The sequence below is a fragment of the Corvus moneduloides genome, chromosome 14, assembly GCF_009650955.1.
Source record: "Corvus moneduloides isolate bCorMon1 chromosome 14, bCorMon1.pri, whole genome shotgun sequence".
In the NCBI taxonomy this organism is placed as follows: Eukaryota; Metazoa; Chordata; class Aves; order Passeriformes; family Corvidae; genus Corvus; species Corvus moneduloides.
Window position 1 is genome coordinate 13,075,582 of NC_045489.1, and position 16,313 is coordinate 13,091,894.

Consider the following 16,313-nt stretch of genomic DNA (forward strand, 5'->3'; position numbering starts at 1 on the left):
TGAAGAAGTCAGACCTGGTGACAGGCTATCAAAAAAGTACTTTAATATGTATGTTGGAAGTACACTCTGGGGAATTCAACTGCCATCAGGTCAGCCCTTTGGAAAATACAAAGGGTAATCTGCATTTTAGGACTGAATATATATAGATTTTGTGCTGCATAGATATGCTTTAGAACAGAAAGCTATATAATATAATTGTCCTAATTGTTTTAGATTGTTTCTTCTGTGAAGAAATTGAAGGGATGACACTTCGTTCCTGCTGTTACATATTAAGAGTCTGAAACAGTGCTCCTAAACTATTTAAACAATTAATAAAATGTTTAATCATTCCTGGGTCACCTCTGTGCCTCTGATTCACACTGTAACTCAAATAATTGGTCTACATGTATAGTCTGAGAAAAAGAATTACTTTTGTGATGTAATTGCTATGTTAATTACTCTTCATATAATTTCTTAAGTGTTGTTGCAAGTCTACCCAGTGTAATGCAGTCTGACTATTTAACTGTGTTTAGAGCAATTTCTATTCATTCACAGGGCCACTTTAATCCTGTGGAGCCTGTTGAAAGTTGGTTAATTACCTTTTATAAAGTAAGCGGAGAAAAAAGCAATTGTTCAAGGTGTGTTCTTGCTTGAGGATATCAATAATATGTGATCACACTGCCTGCTTTGATTGGTGAGCATTCTTGTGGAGGATGAAGCTGCCAATTAATTTATATTCTAGAATGCCTTTATTCAAACCTGTGTAAGTTCTTTCACTCTCCCTGTGTGCCAGCATCTGACAGGGAGTCACCTGTCTGTAAAGCACTGACTCTGTATTGAATTTGCTGAAACCCTGCGGTTTCCCTCGTGGCATCTCAATCCTTGCTGCTTCCCTGTTTACGGTGATGTTTGCTTTACATCCTCACACGTGTTAGGAGGGGTTTTGCACAGCAAGTCCTAGTCTTGAAATTCTGCTCTGGAAACTGTTACGGGCCAGTGATCAAAGCTGAGGATATCAAAGGCACAGATTTAATTTCCTGCTGAGCCTCATTGGTTTGGTCTCACATTTCGCACGTTCTGGACTATTAGACTGGGAGTGTTGCAGTGGGGCTATGCTGTCCGTGTTGGGGAGGTACTGCTGAGAGGAAGGAACTGTCAGTCTAACTCAGGCTTCACCACTGAGCCACATAATGTTAACAAAGCTGAGATGCTTTTGGATTTGAAGGCCAGAAATAGGGCTGCATAAAGGGCTTGAAAGATAAAAACATAGCAGTGCACATTTCATGTACACTAAATACGTTTTCAGTGTTCACAAAGGTAACAAATTCGAGACTTGTGGTTTTGACTTGTGTATCTAAGTTACTGTGCAACTCGGGAATTTGCTAAGTCTTCTCTTGATTAATAGTTTTGATGAAATGATTAAAGGCTGTCCTAATTTAAAGTAATACTTTCTTTTTCAATCAGGATCCAGCAGAGAAGAAATAACAGAACACTGGGAGTGGTTAGAACACAATGTTATGAAGACTTTATCTGTATTTGATTCAAATGAAGACATTACGAGCTTTGTCCAGGGAAAGATAAGAGTAAGTAACAGGCATAATTGGGAAAGGCTAAGTACTTTTTTTCCTCTAACTGTACATGAGTAATACATGCTCTGTAGAATATCCAAGGACAGCATGCTAGTGCTGCCTGTTCTGATTGTGTAGTATGTGACTGTTAACTTTAACATGGGCCATTGTGTCTGTTTCTCTGCCCCACAGCTAAGTAAGGTTGTTTGACATAAACTCCGCTTGGTAAATGCTACATCAAATGCCTTTAGACAGTGGTCTAAAACTGTTGATAAATTATTTCACAATAATTTTAACAGTGCCTGGGAAGCATATGGTCTATTTTTGTTCACTCTATATGTGCTAAATATTTAGCCTAGGAACTCCTGGGATTAAGTGAGGAAAATATGTCTGTTTCAGAAGAGGAGACACAGGAATGTGTGTCTTGCCTAAGCTGTGTGGGAGACTTGGTGGATGAGTCTGAAATAGCACATTTTACTTGTGATTTGTGATTTGATCCTCAGACTATTCTTCCCCTTCTAAAACTTATTCTCCTGTTGGGAGAATGCTGTACTGTGTGCATGCAGATGAATATATGACACCCACCCACATGGACACATACATAAAGTAATGTGATTTTTTGCTGTAGGGTTTGATTGCTGAAGAGGGAAAAGGTTCTTTTGTAAAAGAAGATGATCCTGAGAAGTTTCGTGAAGGTCTTATGAAGTTTGAAAAGTGTTTTGGATTACCGGAGCAGGAGAAGTTGATTACCTACTACTCGTGCAGTTACTGGAAGGGCAGAGTGCCCTGCCAAGGATGGCTCTATCTTAGTACCAACTTCCTTAGCTTCTACTCATTTTTGCTTGGAGCAGAAAGTAAGTAAACCTTGATGCTAAGATGAGTCTCTTCATGCTTCACTGCTTATCTTTCAGATTAGGAGGAATTCTTCCTATGTGTTAAAGGAGCTATTTTGTCATGTGGGCAGATGTCAACAGAGATGAGCTAAAACTGCCAACGTGATTTATGGAAATGCATACATTTGTGTAACATACTACACAATATCCATTATTATGCTTCCTTCATTCAAGCTTCAGAGAGAAGGCAGACTTCCAGAAGTTGATTGTAGCTAAAAATTGTCCATCTTTAGTTCATGCTGCATTATTAACTTTATGAAGATTACAGTTATTTCTTCACACACAGGCTTAATATTTCACATGGGTGCACTACACACTGGTGATAATTGCACATGACTTTTTTTTTCCCTGTGTAACATTAGTTTGAAATGCCCAAACAAATGCCTCTAATAATGTGTATTATAACTGTACTTACGTGAAAAATGGAAAACATATAGAAAGTAGGATCCTTTCAAAGCTTACTTTGATCTGTGTTGAGAAATGCCATGGCTAAAGGGCACAGTTCCTCTACATGCCAATACATGATGGATTTAATTTAAGAAGCCCTATTGGTGAGCTGTTGAAGGGGGTTGGCTTGTATGATGGTGTTTGTTTGCTGTTTGCAGTTTCACATAAGAGCAAGAAAAAGATGATGTAGACTTGTGTTGTCATACATGGTGTGTCTTTTAATGTTTTTCGATAAAATTCTTTAAAATGGAACTATTTTTTAGGAAATGTGAAGAGAATGCGTTTTGTGCTTATTAGTTTGTAATCCTTTTCAAGTGTGTTATCATTTGACTGTGTTGCTTAATTATATTTTATTAGTGCTGCTACCACTGCGTTTCTTTCTTTAATACAAGCAGATACTGAGAAGTGACTCACATGTCCTTATATTTTTATTTTCAGTAAAACTTATTATCTCCTGGGATGAAATATCAAAACTTGAGAAAACTTCCAATGTGATTCTGACAGAGAGCATTCATGTGTGCTCCCATGGGGAAGATCATTATTTTTCCATGTTTTTGCATATTAGTGAAACATTCCTTCTCATGGAGCAGCTGGCAAACTATGCAGTTAGAAGACTTTTTGACAAGGAGACATTTGAGAATGATCCAGTCCTTCATGACCCCCTGCAGATCACCAAGAGGTAATGTATTACTTATAGTTTATCTGTTGTGCACCCAGTATTTGTTTAGGCAAAGAGAAGGAGAATCCTTGTCTCAAAGAGATAGTAAATATCAGCAAAGCTGTGTTGTCTTAACCAAGGGTCTCATTAAAGTGTTGGACCAAAGCCATGCGAGGCATTGTAATTTTTTGTTACTGGGCAGGATCCAAAGTCTGTATGAAGGCAGGGGGTAATCAAATCTTCAGAGCTGGTCTTCTAACTAAAGGGTTTGTGTTAGTTTGAATTTTGAAAAGGTGTTCTAGCAGCATTTAGGATTAGAAAATTCAGATTAGAGCTACAGTGTCTCCAGAGATACCTGATGAAGAAGGATAAGGTGGGGAAGAAATCATCTAATAAACATGTGTAAATGATAACTGCATGGCGTTTCTGAAAGTCCCTGGAGGTGAGTGATAAAACCAATGAGTTGCAGGTGGGTGCATGGCTTTCCTGAAGTAAAATATTATTTTGGGTGGTGGGAAAGACATGAATATCAGTATCTTAATGATTAAGATCCTTCCTTTTCCTTTGATCCCTCAGTTTGGTAGCAATGCTGGAGAGGGATACTGGTCTACAACCAAAACATTGTTTCTGGCTGCAGTTATCTGGGAAAAATTAGCCCATGGCAGATGTTTACAACATGTGCTACATTTCTAGCTAATTAATCCTCTGTCAAGCCAAAACCTGTTTTATTTTTAAATGGATTATTCTGATGTATGGGGAAACAGAGCACATTATACTATTAGTATATTTGTGCACTACCTGTAGGCCCTGTAGTGCTCACCTGTGTAAGAACATTACTGAATCTGGTCTTGTTTAGTGACGTACTCAAATATTTTGTTAAGTGCATGTACAGGTAGGTGTGGTCCTGCCGTTTGTTGCCTCTTCAAGAAAAACATTGAACCCTCCAGGCTGACCCCATAGATTATGGGAGAGGAGAGCATGATGATTTATGGTCTTCCTAAGATATTTTTGACTTTTGTTTTTGTAAAGACATTTAAAACTTACTTAATTTTTCTTTTGTCTTTCCTTCCTATTTGTTTTATTTTTAATCCAGAGGCCTGGAGAGCCGTGCCCACAGTGAGCAGTTTAGTGCATTCTTCAGGCTACCTAAAGAAGAGTCCTTGAAGGAAGTTCATGAGTGCTTCTTATGGGTTCCTTTCAGTCATTACAACACCCATGGGAAAATGTGCATTTCAGAAAACTACATCTGCTTTGCTAGCCAGGATGGCAGCCTGTGCAGTGTAATCATTCCATTGAGAGAGGTAATGCAAACTACCAGAGTCAGTTATACCAGCAGTTTTGCACTTGTGTGGTTTTATGTCAGTTTAGCAGATTTTCATTAGGACCTCTTTACTTTGTGATGTCATGTATTTCCCCCTACCCTGGATACTGCATGTAGGAATTCTGTTTGTAAGTTTTCAGAACTGCTTTCATGTGTCAGATTTGTTTCTCTACCTTCTTTCCCTTTTCTATATACTCTTAATTTATGTAGCTTGGTACAGAATCCAAATGTTTTAATATTTTTTTTTTAATTAAAAAGCTTTTGCTTAGTCCTTGAAGGTGAGTTAATGAGACATTCTCAAGAAGTAAAGGATTGTAGCACGTAAAGGATTTTGAAGATTAGTAATCACTGCCATGTTTCTTAGCTCAGTAGGGCATTTTTTTTGCAGCAGTTGAGCAGTGCTGTCTGTTCAAAAGTGTAGCAAAATCCTGTTGGCAAGTGAGCAAGTAGCAATGCCATTACAGCTGATAATCTCAACAGACTATAAGGACAGAGTAAGGACCATATAGCAAAGGACACAGCATTGGAATTTCTATAGAGTACTATAGTAGACTGCAGAATAACTTCTGGGAAAAAACAGCCAAGCCTTTCCATTCCTGTCTTGACTTCATGTGATCTGGGACATTGCCACATTTCAGTCTTCCAGTGTTAAAAGCTTTTCCTCAACACCAGACACATTTTACAATAGCCCACAAATAAACCTTGCTCTGTAATTGCTTTACATGCTCTGTGTATTCACTGCCTAACACCTGGCATAGGGGGTGAGCTGTACTAATTTCAGCAATACACTTGGTCTTCTCCACCTACATAAAACAATTTATTTGATTATCTGTAAGTAGTGCTGCAACCACTAGAGACTTCCATAACGTAAGAGGCTGTGTTAAAGGAGCTGGCTCTAAATTTATTCTTATGGACTGTCGGGCCCTCACTATTTGTTCTACAGTACTGCAGTTACCTCATTTCAGTGGTGTTTCCTTCTTTACCTGTAACAATGTCCTCAGAGGTTTTCCATTCTTTACCTTTAACCATGTGAATGCATCAGCAATGCCAGTCTAGATCCTCATGATTGTCACGCTTGTACTTGCATGATTAAAGTGTTTTAACTGCTCTAATCTGTAACTGTTCCATCATGGCAATTAAAGTCAGCTCCAGCTGTCATGTGTTATGACAGCTGTTTTGACAGGGCATTCTCAGTGGAAATTCAGTCTTGTAAAACTTGTTTCATTTGATTACTTACAGAAGTCATGTTTTCTCTGCTTTTGGATGGTAAGAAAAAAAAAAGCAACAGCTTCAGTGGGTAGAAGGAGACAAGGTTTTCAAATAAGCTGAGTACTCACAGCTGGGAAAACCTTTTTGAAGATTTCTGGTACTCTGTCAAAAATCTATTGCATAATACTTAGGGCCTTTTGCTAAAATAGCTACAGGCAATTGAGCTTTCAACTTATACTTGTGTTACCAAGTCTGCCTGTTTCACTTACACATGTATTCTTAACAGGTTTTCTCTTTTATAAGTAAGCAGGTAAAATTTCTTGCTTAATTTATGTGTCCTTGTTTCCATAGGTCACAGGGGTGGATAAGGCAGATCCAGCCAACAGAGGAGTCAGCATTAGTACCAAAGGGAAAACAGCTTTTCGTTTCACGGAGGTGAGAGATTTTGAACTGCTTGTGACAAAGCTCAGAATGAAATGCAATGCAACTGCAAGTCCACAACACATCATAAGTACTGAGGTAACTGCTCTGGCTATTCTAACTTCTTAGAATTTGTTCATAGGAATAAGTCATGTACCTCTGGTTTTAAGGTTTGGAAAGATAAATGACTGTACTCATGTGAAACAAAATGGGTTTAACAATGGTACTCCTGTGAATGCATTACGGTTTGGGTTCTTTTACCTTGCTTTTCTTCAGGTTTTGAAAAACAACTCCAGCTCTAATGCTGGTTTTCAAGTGCTCTCAGGTTTTCTGTATAGTTCATTGTATGCATGGGGTTTTTTTGGTGGTGATGGATGGTCAAGCCTTGTTGGGGTCTCCCACCTGCCATGGAGCCCTGGGAGAGGGGCCCTGGGGGGGAGACACGGGGTTTCCCTGCCCCTGGTCAGTCTCATTTCCCATTGGTTGGTTTGTGTTCCCTGGTGTGGCCAAGGACCCTGGGGTCCTGTGATTGAGGAGTTCCTGAGCTGAGCCCCAGCCATGTGGCTGGAGAAACAAAGATCTCTGAAACATCTACCACGAATCTGTCCATATATACTTCATTTCTACGGGACTCCTGGTTTGATATATGCTTGTTGCAGTAATCCCCGCTGTAACAAAGCCTTCCTATCCTCGTATTCTCAGTTTTCATTACAAATATTTGTCCTTTCATAATTTTGTTTTTTTGCTCAAGAGATGGCTTTTTTTTTTTCCCCCAAGTGAGGCCTCCTGAAAGCCCAGCTGTGCAGAGCAGGGATTGCTGTTTTTCATTTATTTTAGAAGCCTGTATTTGGTACCTGTAACTTAGTATAGTAAACAATGATGGTCTGGTATCAATGCTACTTCTTGGAGGATTATTTGTTATTTATGAATACCACTGTTACATTTTTTTCAAGGTTGCAACTGGTTCTGCCACTGACAGTCCAAAGGATTTTGGTGCAGGACAGTCAAAGATGGGCCAGAGAGATAACAGCAAAACTGTCAGTACAGAAGCACTAATGACTGTCTACCATCCTCAGGATGCTGAGAACCTTGACTCTAAAATGGTAAGGGATAAAATGGCCAATAGTCATTGGAATTGAATTGGAAAGGACAGAATCAAAATGAATTCCAGCCAGGCTGTTGATTTCCTCTGGGTCTTTGCCAGCCTTCTTTCATCTGCATTTTCTGTATTTGGAGTCCACAGGGTGCTTCTTCATGGCTCCATTCAATTTTCTGCTCGTCTTGTTTAATAATGATATGCCTTATCTTCGTGGAGTTAATTTCTCCTGCTCTTCCACCCCTCAGGGAAGAGTTGGCTGCTTGTTTTATGATAATGAACATGTTGCACGTCTATCTGAGTTTTAAAGATACAAAGTCACTACAAACTCTTTGGGAGCAAGGAAAGTGTTATAAGAAATTGACTTAACTTCTTCCTTGTTTCATTCTTCTGCACCACTATCTAACAAAGTTATGCTTTGGAGAATATTAATGTAGTTGCTTTTGCAGCAGAACATCCAATTTTTGCTTCTCCATAGTATGTGCAAGAAGACAGGTTTCATTTCAAAGTAAGTCTTTCAGCAGAACTGGGTAAATTAAGATGCACAATTTTTTATATTAGAAATACCAGAAAATAAATATCCTTTGGGCAGGACAAAAGGGGGTCCAGATTTTTAAGTCCTGCTTTTTATAGTATGTTGAACAAAAGTGGACAAAATCTACTTTTCCTTTCAGCACCGTTAATTGCTTTAACAACGTTAAATCTTAGTGCTGCATGCACAGAAGCTGTAGTGGTGACATTCACCTTGTCTCAGCCCTGGAGCCTCACATGAGCTGGGGCACCCAATCAGCAATTGCTTTGCTTCAGAGAAATGTCCGTTTGACCTTCCTGTGCTGTGGCACTTGTTGGTTTCTCCCAGATGGGATACTGGATTAGATATACCTTCTGTCTCATCTGTTATAAACATACTTTAAAGACTAGTAGGTCATGTATGAGATGGCATTTTATGCTAAATTTGTGCCCTGCATAGGCTGGATTTTGCTCTGATTTGCTTCAGCATTCATTTCCCACATCAATACGGATGCCAACGCTGCAGTTTCCAATTTACATGAATATAACAGGGAGCAAAATTTACTTTTGTTCTCTGAAACCTGGGGAGAATCTACCAGTATACTTAATGCTTGTTATCTTCTGCCTTTTGTAGTTGAAAGAAAAAATGAAGGAACAATCGTGGAACATCCTGTTTGCGGAACGGGGCCATGGGGTCAGTATGTTTCGAACAAAGAAGACTCGAGACCTAGTTGTAAGAGGCATCCCAGAGGCATTAAGAGGAGAACTTTGGCTACTCTTCTCAGGTATTGCATAACAAGTGTAATTGATTTATTTTGGGAGTCATCATTGGCAATTTTCATTGCAGAGTGATTCCATTAATTTCAGTAGAATTACTCTGCCACATTACTTCAGTAATATCTGGAGATTCATGAAGTACCTCAGTAGTCACCAAAATTTTTATACAAATTGCGAGCAATCAAATAACTGCTGTGCTGTTGTCCTCTAATAGTGTGCAATGCAATGTATTGGCAGGTGCTGTAAATGATATGGCATCCAATCCTGGTTATTACACTGAGTTGGTGGAAAAGTCCTTAGGAACATGCACTTTGGCTACTGACGAAATTGAACGAGATTTACGTCGCTCCTTACCTGAGCATCCTGCTTTTCAAAGTGACACAGGAATTTCTGCACTCAGGAGAGTTCTTACAGCTTATGCATACAGGAATCCACAAATTGGATATTGTCAGGTACAGCAGTTTTGAGAGTCTCAGTGTTGGTTGTTGAAATATTAGCTCATGATGGCAGTATGGTAGCACCTCATAAAATCTGTCACAGAATTGTGGAATAGTTTCTTGCTTAGTGGTTCACTTACTTTGCTTATTTCATGCCATTGTGTAAAATGGGCTTTTACATTGTACTTGAATTAGTTTATAAGTGCTGTCATGTCCACTTCATATATGCATTTGCATTCCAACTAGGCATATAGCACAAAAAAATATTTTTATGTACTTTAAATACTCTCCTCTTTATTTAATGACTCTTTTTATTAATAACTCTTGTCCTGGACATGGCTGTAGGTTATCCCAGCACTTTAAAAATGTGCTGTAAAGTGCTTTCAGAAATACAAGTTCTAAGAAATAGCACCAGCTGTGTTTTCACCATCTTTTCTCTGAAATGTTTCCTTTCCTGTTTGAATGTTGCAGGCAATGAATATTCTGACATCAGTGCTTCTGCTGTATGCTAAAGAGGAGGAGGCATTCTGGCTTTTGGTTGCTGTGTGTGAGAGGATGCTCCCTGACTATTTCAATCGCCGAATCATTGGTAGCATCCATCTGCCTTTTTATCTGTCTTGAATTGAATGTCTATCTATACTGAATGTCCATGGTTAAGAACAAATGTAAGAAGTGAGCTGAAGACTGACCTGTGGAGAGAAATCATTGCATTTGGTTTGGTATTGTTGAGTAGAAAATGGAGGTTTCAGAGAACATCCCATGACTCCTCCCTAAATAAGCGTGGATGTGATTTTCAGATGTTGTCAGTATTCTAGGCATAACTACTGAGGAAATAGTCAGTTACACTATTATACTGTTCTTTCGGAATTATAACTGCAATTCCTACTATTTATTTGAAACTTAGCCAGTTTAGATAAAAGAAAAGGAGTTACTCCAGGTCCAGACTTAGACTTAGATCTCATATGCAGTTCTTAAAGGTGTATATGCTAGAAGAAAATGGGGTGTGAAGTTTCTCTCCTGTTGCAGAGGGAGTGTATTGGCTGTTAGGAGAGTCACTGGAAGCAGCCATGCACTTACCAAAGCGCCAACACACTTCAAGCATGCCTAAGGCTCTGGCCCCATGCATGGAGAGCACAGCTCCCAGCACGGGGAAAGGAGCCAATGGTTCCGTGCAGCTGGGCCTGTGTGTGCTTGTACAACAAAGCAGCACTAGGACAGGAACTTTGTTTCTGGCTGGTGCTCTGAGAAAAGTGTGTTTCTCTGTATTAAGATTTGGGTGGTGGTTTTGTTATCCTTTCCCTGCAGGTGCCTTGGTAGATCAGGCAGTGTTTGAGGAGCTCATCAGGGTTCATCTGCCTCAGTTGACAGACCACATGACGGACATGACTTTTTTCTCCTCGGTCTCTCTCTCCTGGTTCCTTACCCTTTTTATCAGTGTGCTGCCAATTGAAAGTGCAGTCAATGTGGTGGACTGTTTCTTCTATGATGGAATAAAGGCAATCTTGCAGCTGGGCCTTGCAGTGCTGGAATACAACATGGAGAAGTTGCTCACTTGTAAGGATGATGCAGAAGCAGTCACTGTTCTCAACAGGTATCAGTGTAACTTACTCTTTCAGGTTACGTAGCAGCTCTATAATTGCATATAGGTAAGTCATTCTGAGGTAACTGAGAAGACAGCTAGCCAAGACTTCCAAAGGCTTCAAAGGAATTAGTGTTCATCTCAGGCTGAAATTCTGGAAGAGGTGGCTGGAAAGTGGGCCTGGATCCTCTGAAAATCCCACCTTACATTCAAGTTCTTCTAAAACCAAAACTATTTTGTGAATTTTAAAGAAAAAGCAATGTACTTTTTACCTTGAATTTGTATCATGTATAGAAGGCATCTTTCCTAATGATGAGATGATCAAAAGCACATTATGACTGCCCCAGAGAGTTCAGGCGTCAACTTGCAGCAAATTCTTTAGCTCAGTTCTTGTAGTTTAGGCTGCTGAATCCTCTGCTATTAATGGCTTAAAACAGAAATAAGACCAAAAAAATGCGGTGAGTTCAATCATGATGAGATGTTTGTTCTATATTGGCAACATGAAGTGCACTTTAAACTGATGTACTGCAAACAAAACTTGCACGGTTTTTTCTTGACTAACTAAATTCTCTTGTTGATGTTGTGGTTGTGTATCATGGAGTATTAAAACAGCAAAATTACTGTGCTATAAGAGTTAACGAGTTATAACTGTTAAGAACTGATAAGAAAAATTTCTGTTCAGTGAGGCTTTTACATGTTGCATGCATGTTTTACATGTTTGAATGGGGTAGGAGCTACAGAATTATTGAGGAAAATGTAATTTTTGTTATGAGATCGTGCAGTCTGGTGTTTATTGTAAAATCTGGCCTCCCCACTGGGTCTATGTAGGTTGGTTATGTAGGTGTGATAAGCAGGTACAGATCAGGCATGTCTTTGGCTTATACATCTGGGGGAATTAGGATTGTCTTGTTCACAGTTCAGGACAAGGATTTTTCTCTGTCCCACCTAGTACAACCTTGCTATATGGATTAGAAAACCACGGGAATGCCAAGTGGAAGGGACCTTGGAAAGGGTCTAGTTTAACTTCCCGCTCAAAAGGGGGTTACTGCTAGCACTGGGTCACATAAGCTCAGTCTTAAAAATTCCCAATGCTAGAAGCTCTACAGCCTTCTCTGGGTGGGCAGTTCCCATATTTGTGTATCTTTGTTGGTATTACGGCACATTTGTGCTACTGACTCTGATATTCTTTGCTTTTTCCCATTCTCTGCACGCTTTTTCTTCAGTAGATGCCAATGCTGTTGTTTTATTGGGATAAACTGGTTCTTGCTGATTTCTCATGTGTTTGCTTTGTGCAGATTTTTTGACAGTGTCACTAACAAAGACAGTCCTTTGCCTCCAGCTGTGCAGCAAGGCTCCAACCTCAGTGATACAAAGAGTGACCATCCAAAAGTGGACATCACTGACCTGATCCGAGAGTCAAATGAAGTATGTGTTCTTGTGGGTATGTTTTTGCATCCTGTGCAGTGTTTATGTCTCATGGACTAATTCAAAATAGTACAGTTGCATTGTACAAACTAGGGAAGAAAATCTGTCTGGATTGGTAGAAATTTGGCTCTGCGTTTTGTTGAGCCTCACTGAAAAACTTAGAGGTTATGGGATAGGTTTGCTTTTCTGTTGTTTTGGGTTTTTAACTGCTGAGAAGGTCTTTCTAGTCTATCCTGAGTGGAGTTCCCTAGATTCACTGCAGGTCATGTATTACCATCCCTCATTTGCATTATTAGGATGTTAACTAAGTGACAAAACACAGCAGGAACAGCCTTTGTGTTATACTACCTTGAGACTGATTATTGTGCATTGCAGAGACTGGTAACTTTTGACATAACAGTGTATATGGGAAACTATGTACTTGAGTAGTTTATGGTATGGGTGAGGAAGACCAGCTATATTCTTTTAGTACTTTCTTTCAATTTGCAAGTTTACTTTCTGCGTTGTTAAGCTTTGGAGCTCTGCACTGGGGAGGAAATACATCTAGCTTCTCCTTTTTGTCCCCAGATTTTCATCAGACATTTTTTTCCCTTGCCATGATGTGAGTCAGGGTATTAATCTATTTGTAGATAGGTTTCTGCTCAGCTCACCAGAAGGCAAGCTGAGAGAAAAGATATGTTCATATTTTGCTTTTTCTGTTAACTGGTTTCTTTTATCTGTGTGATTGTTCTTTTGTTTTCTGATTCTCAGTCATGTTTCTAATAAAAAATCCACAGTGCATCTCTTGAAAAGATGTCCTGACCTTGACTCAGAGAAGATTAACTAACTGTAATTTGTACAATTTAGAAACTGTCTTCTTTGATCTTTTTCTGAGAAGAGGGTGTTACTTTCAATGGGGTGAACAATGACAAGAATCAGAAACTCAGTTTCTCTTGGAACTGTCTATGGCACTGGGCTAATCACACAAAAGTGTATTCTGCTATAGTATTGTTTTACAAGAACGTTACACTGAAGAAACATGTTTGGAAAATGCCTTATGATTCTTGAAAACAAAGTTGCAAGGTATTATGGGTCTTTCTTGTCATGATGAGAACTCAAAGTGAGGATGAATACATGCAGAATAGAGACCAGAGACAGTAAATAATGAAGTGCTGTATATTGCATTCAGAAGTGTAAGTTGAAGCTTTCACAGAGATGGAATCATGACTGTAAAACAAAAATTCACTTTCTTCTGCAGGAGACCGCACCAAAGCAGTAGTCTCTGGTTTGGTATGGCTTTTGAACATTGTTTTGGGCAGATCTTTGAACCTGAGCTTTCCACTTCCAAGCTGACAGCCCTGTTCCTAGGCCCATATCCCAGTTTCTATCTCACAGGCCCTTTTTCATATGCAAATATTGTCTTCAGTTGAAACTAAGCTTCTTCAGTGCTGGCAAGTGTCTCATATTTGAGAACTGCTCATACAAAGTAAGAGTCAATTTCCTGCTTCCCATTTTGACCAGACAGTTAATTTTAATACAGTTGTGGTTTGGTAAAGGGTTTTATTTTCATACCACTGTGGAAATAAAACAAATTTCTAAATGGGAAGATTGCTGCAATGTAGAGTTGTCATTCCGCAAATAGGTTACAAATTATGGAGAAGTGAACAGAGATACTTTCTGTGATACTGTTGTTTTGAACAGGTGTTCACAAGATAAATGAGTTTAAGTGAAAAGGTATGGAGTTGAATTTAAAATGTAGTTTAGTTTCATGCCTTCGGCTCAGGCACAAATGCAGATTCTTTGGCAGTCTAATCAGGCATTAAGAAGTCATGTTTACCTATAATGTTTTATCACATTACAGTAATTCAGAATTACCTTAGACATTGTATTTATATTCTTACTACGGCCATTGCACAATATTAGTGCTCAGAAGCCACACCAGTGAATGAGTTATGATCCAGAAATGCAATTTCTCTCTGCTTCCACTTTGTTTCAAGCCAGAAGGATGCTGGTAGTGGTCTCCACAGGAACATAGAAATACAATTCTGGGAGGAAACTCCACAGGTCATCCAGTCCAGCTTCCTGTCCAGCATTCACCCAGATCATCCTTTAAAAAGTCTAGTGCTGTTGAAACAGTTCAACAAAAGAAAATCTGCAAAATCATTAGTCCATTATAGGATTTCTCTGCCCATGTGGGAAAATATCCAGTATAATTTCTCTTGGATGTTCATAAAGCGCTATCAAGGAGAGTTGGTTGTGGTTTTCTCTGTAGTTCCTTGTTGCTATTAGGTCGTTGTTCATCATTTACCCTTTCAAGTCTGGTCATAGAATCAATTATAGAATAGTTTGGGTTGGCAGGGGCCTTTAAAGACCATCTAATCCAATGCCCCTGCAGTGAGCAGGAGCAGCTAGATCAGGCTGCTCAGTTGGAGTCCAGCCTCATCATGACTCTTAATTTACAAGAATGAGTCCTACAGATTGCTCTCCCAATAGGGAGTTGCCAGATCTGTTATTTTTCTAGATTTAATACAACCAGTTCCTTTAACCTTTCATCAAAGTTAATGTGCTCAGACTCTTGTCTGTGTTGCAGTTTTTCATATCTTGTTTAAAGGGCATTGCTGATAATGAAACAAACACACTGCAGAAAAGCTTCTGGAAAGTCCTGCATAGTTTGGTTGTTTATCACTCATTTGTTCTCAAAGTTTGTTACTAGAATTTTAGTTACAGTTTTGCCCACAGTGCATGGTGGTCATGGTTAGGCTGTGTCTTCCTGATTGCCTGTGCTGTTGAAAAGTGTCAAAAAAACTTACAGAAGAGAAGTTGAATCTGCTGTTTCACTTCTACTGAATTTCCTCATAGAAGGAAATTAAATTGATTTGGCACGGTCTTGATAAAGAATGTTGTCCTGTTTTGATCTCCTGGTTTCTGTTTAGATTTTAATTGTTTAATAATTTTGTTCCATGATTTCTCTGATAATTTGTTTCCAGTTTTTGCCTCCTATCCCACTTTTCCTTAAATGTAAATGCATTTATTCTACTCCAGTGCTCAGACACCTATCCTGTCCTTCAGAAATTACAGAGGTAGCTAGGAATGATTCAGAAATTACTTAGGTAATTTCTTAATTTCACTAGAGTGAACTTCAATTCCTGACAACATGCAAATCTCAGACTTTCCTGCCTTGCAGTAGTAGTCACCATGTGATAGCAGTTGGGCATAGAGCCAACACACAGTAAAATCCCTTCCTTTGTCTTCCCACAAAGGGAACTACTTCAGTTTCTTCTTTCTCCATCACTCTCTGAAACACTTTTTAAACACCCTTTTGAGAGTTACACTGGTTAGGGAGAATGTTAGTGCTCTAATAAATTATTTTTTCCTCAGAGTTTCTGTGAACTTCCTTTGTGTCCATGCCTATATTATGCTTAGCTGCAAGAAAGACAAAAATACCTGTTTAGATGTGTCTCCCAAGAGTTGAATGGAATGGTGCTTTTCTTCTTAGAGATACGGTGATATTCGCTATGAGGATGTGGAGAGCTTGCGCTGCAGGAACAGGCTTTATGTGATCCAGACCTTGGAAGCCACGACCAAGCAGAATGTGGTGAGTGACTTGGAAGAGTTCAGCCTTCTCTCTGATAAAATTCATTCCCTTTTGGAATGTTCTGAGAAGAGCTACAGTTTCCAGGGCCAAATATATTATTTTATACACTGAGCCCCCTCATGTCTGCAGGGTGTCTGTTAACTAAGGCTTGGCCTGTGATGTTTTCAGTCTGTGAATCACAGCATGACCTTCTGGTCTTCTTACAAGTAACACCTTCGCCAGCCACTTCCAAAGGCTGGAATACCTCTCACACTCTGTGTGGATTGGAACAGGCTGACCTATATTTCTATCTGCTGATGTTAATGCATTTCTCTTAGAGGCACAGAGCACTGTACAGTAAAATAATTAAGCACCTGCATTTTTACTCTGGGAAGCAGCACTGAAGAGGTTATTGTAGTGCATTCAACAGGGGTTGCTTTT

General features: G+C 39.3%; 1 protein-coding gene across 5 annotated transcripts in view; it reads left to right on the top strand.

Moving 5' to 3' along the window:
* The window catches only part of TBC1D8B (TBC1 domain family member 8B), a 30,950-nt gene that overhangs the window by 8,947 nt on the left and 5,690 nt on the right, over positions 1 to 16,313 (top strand). For 2 of the 5 annotated variants that reach the window (XM_032124041.1, XM_032124042.1), the window contains 12 exons: positions 1,444 to 1,562; positions 2,176 to 2,401; positions 3,326 to 3,566; positions 4,639 to 4,846; positions 6,427 to 6,594; positions 7,449 to 7,598; positions 8,736 to 8,886; positions 9,116 to 9,330; positions 9,787 to 9,904; positions 10,621 to 10,906; positions 12,190 to 12,319; positions 15,795 to 15,893. In XM_032124041.1, the coding sequence (XP_031979932.1) occupies positions 1,444 to 1,562; positions 2,176 to 2,401; positions 3,326 to 3,566; positions 4,639 to 4,846; positions 6,427 to 6,594; positions 7,449 to 7,598; positions 8,736 to 8,886; positions 9,116 to 9,330; positions 9,787 to 9,904; positions 10,621 to 10,906; positions 12,190 to 12,319; positions 15,795 to 15,893 (2,111 nt within the window). Of the gene's footprint in view, positions 1 to 1,443; positions 1,563 to 2,175; positions 2,402 to 3,325; positions 3,567 to 4,638; positions 4,847 to 6,426; positions 6,595 to 7,448; positions 7,599 to 8,735; positions 8,887 to 9,115; positions 9,331 to 9,786; positions 9,905 to 10,620; positions 10,907 to 12,189; positions 12,336 to 15,794; positions 15,894 to 16,313 lie in introns of those variants that run through there. The other 3 variants (XR_004243035.1, XR_004243036.1, XM_032124043.1) reach the window with 3 other exon arrangements.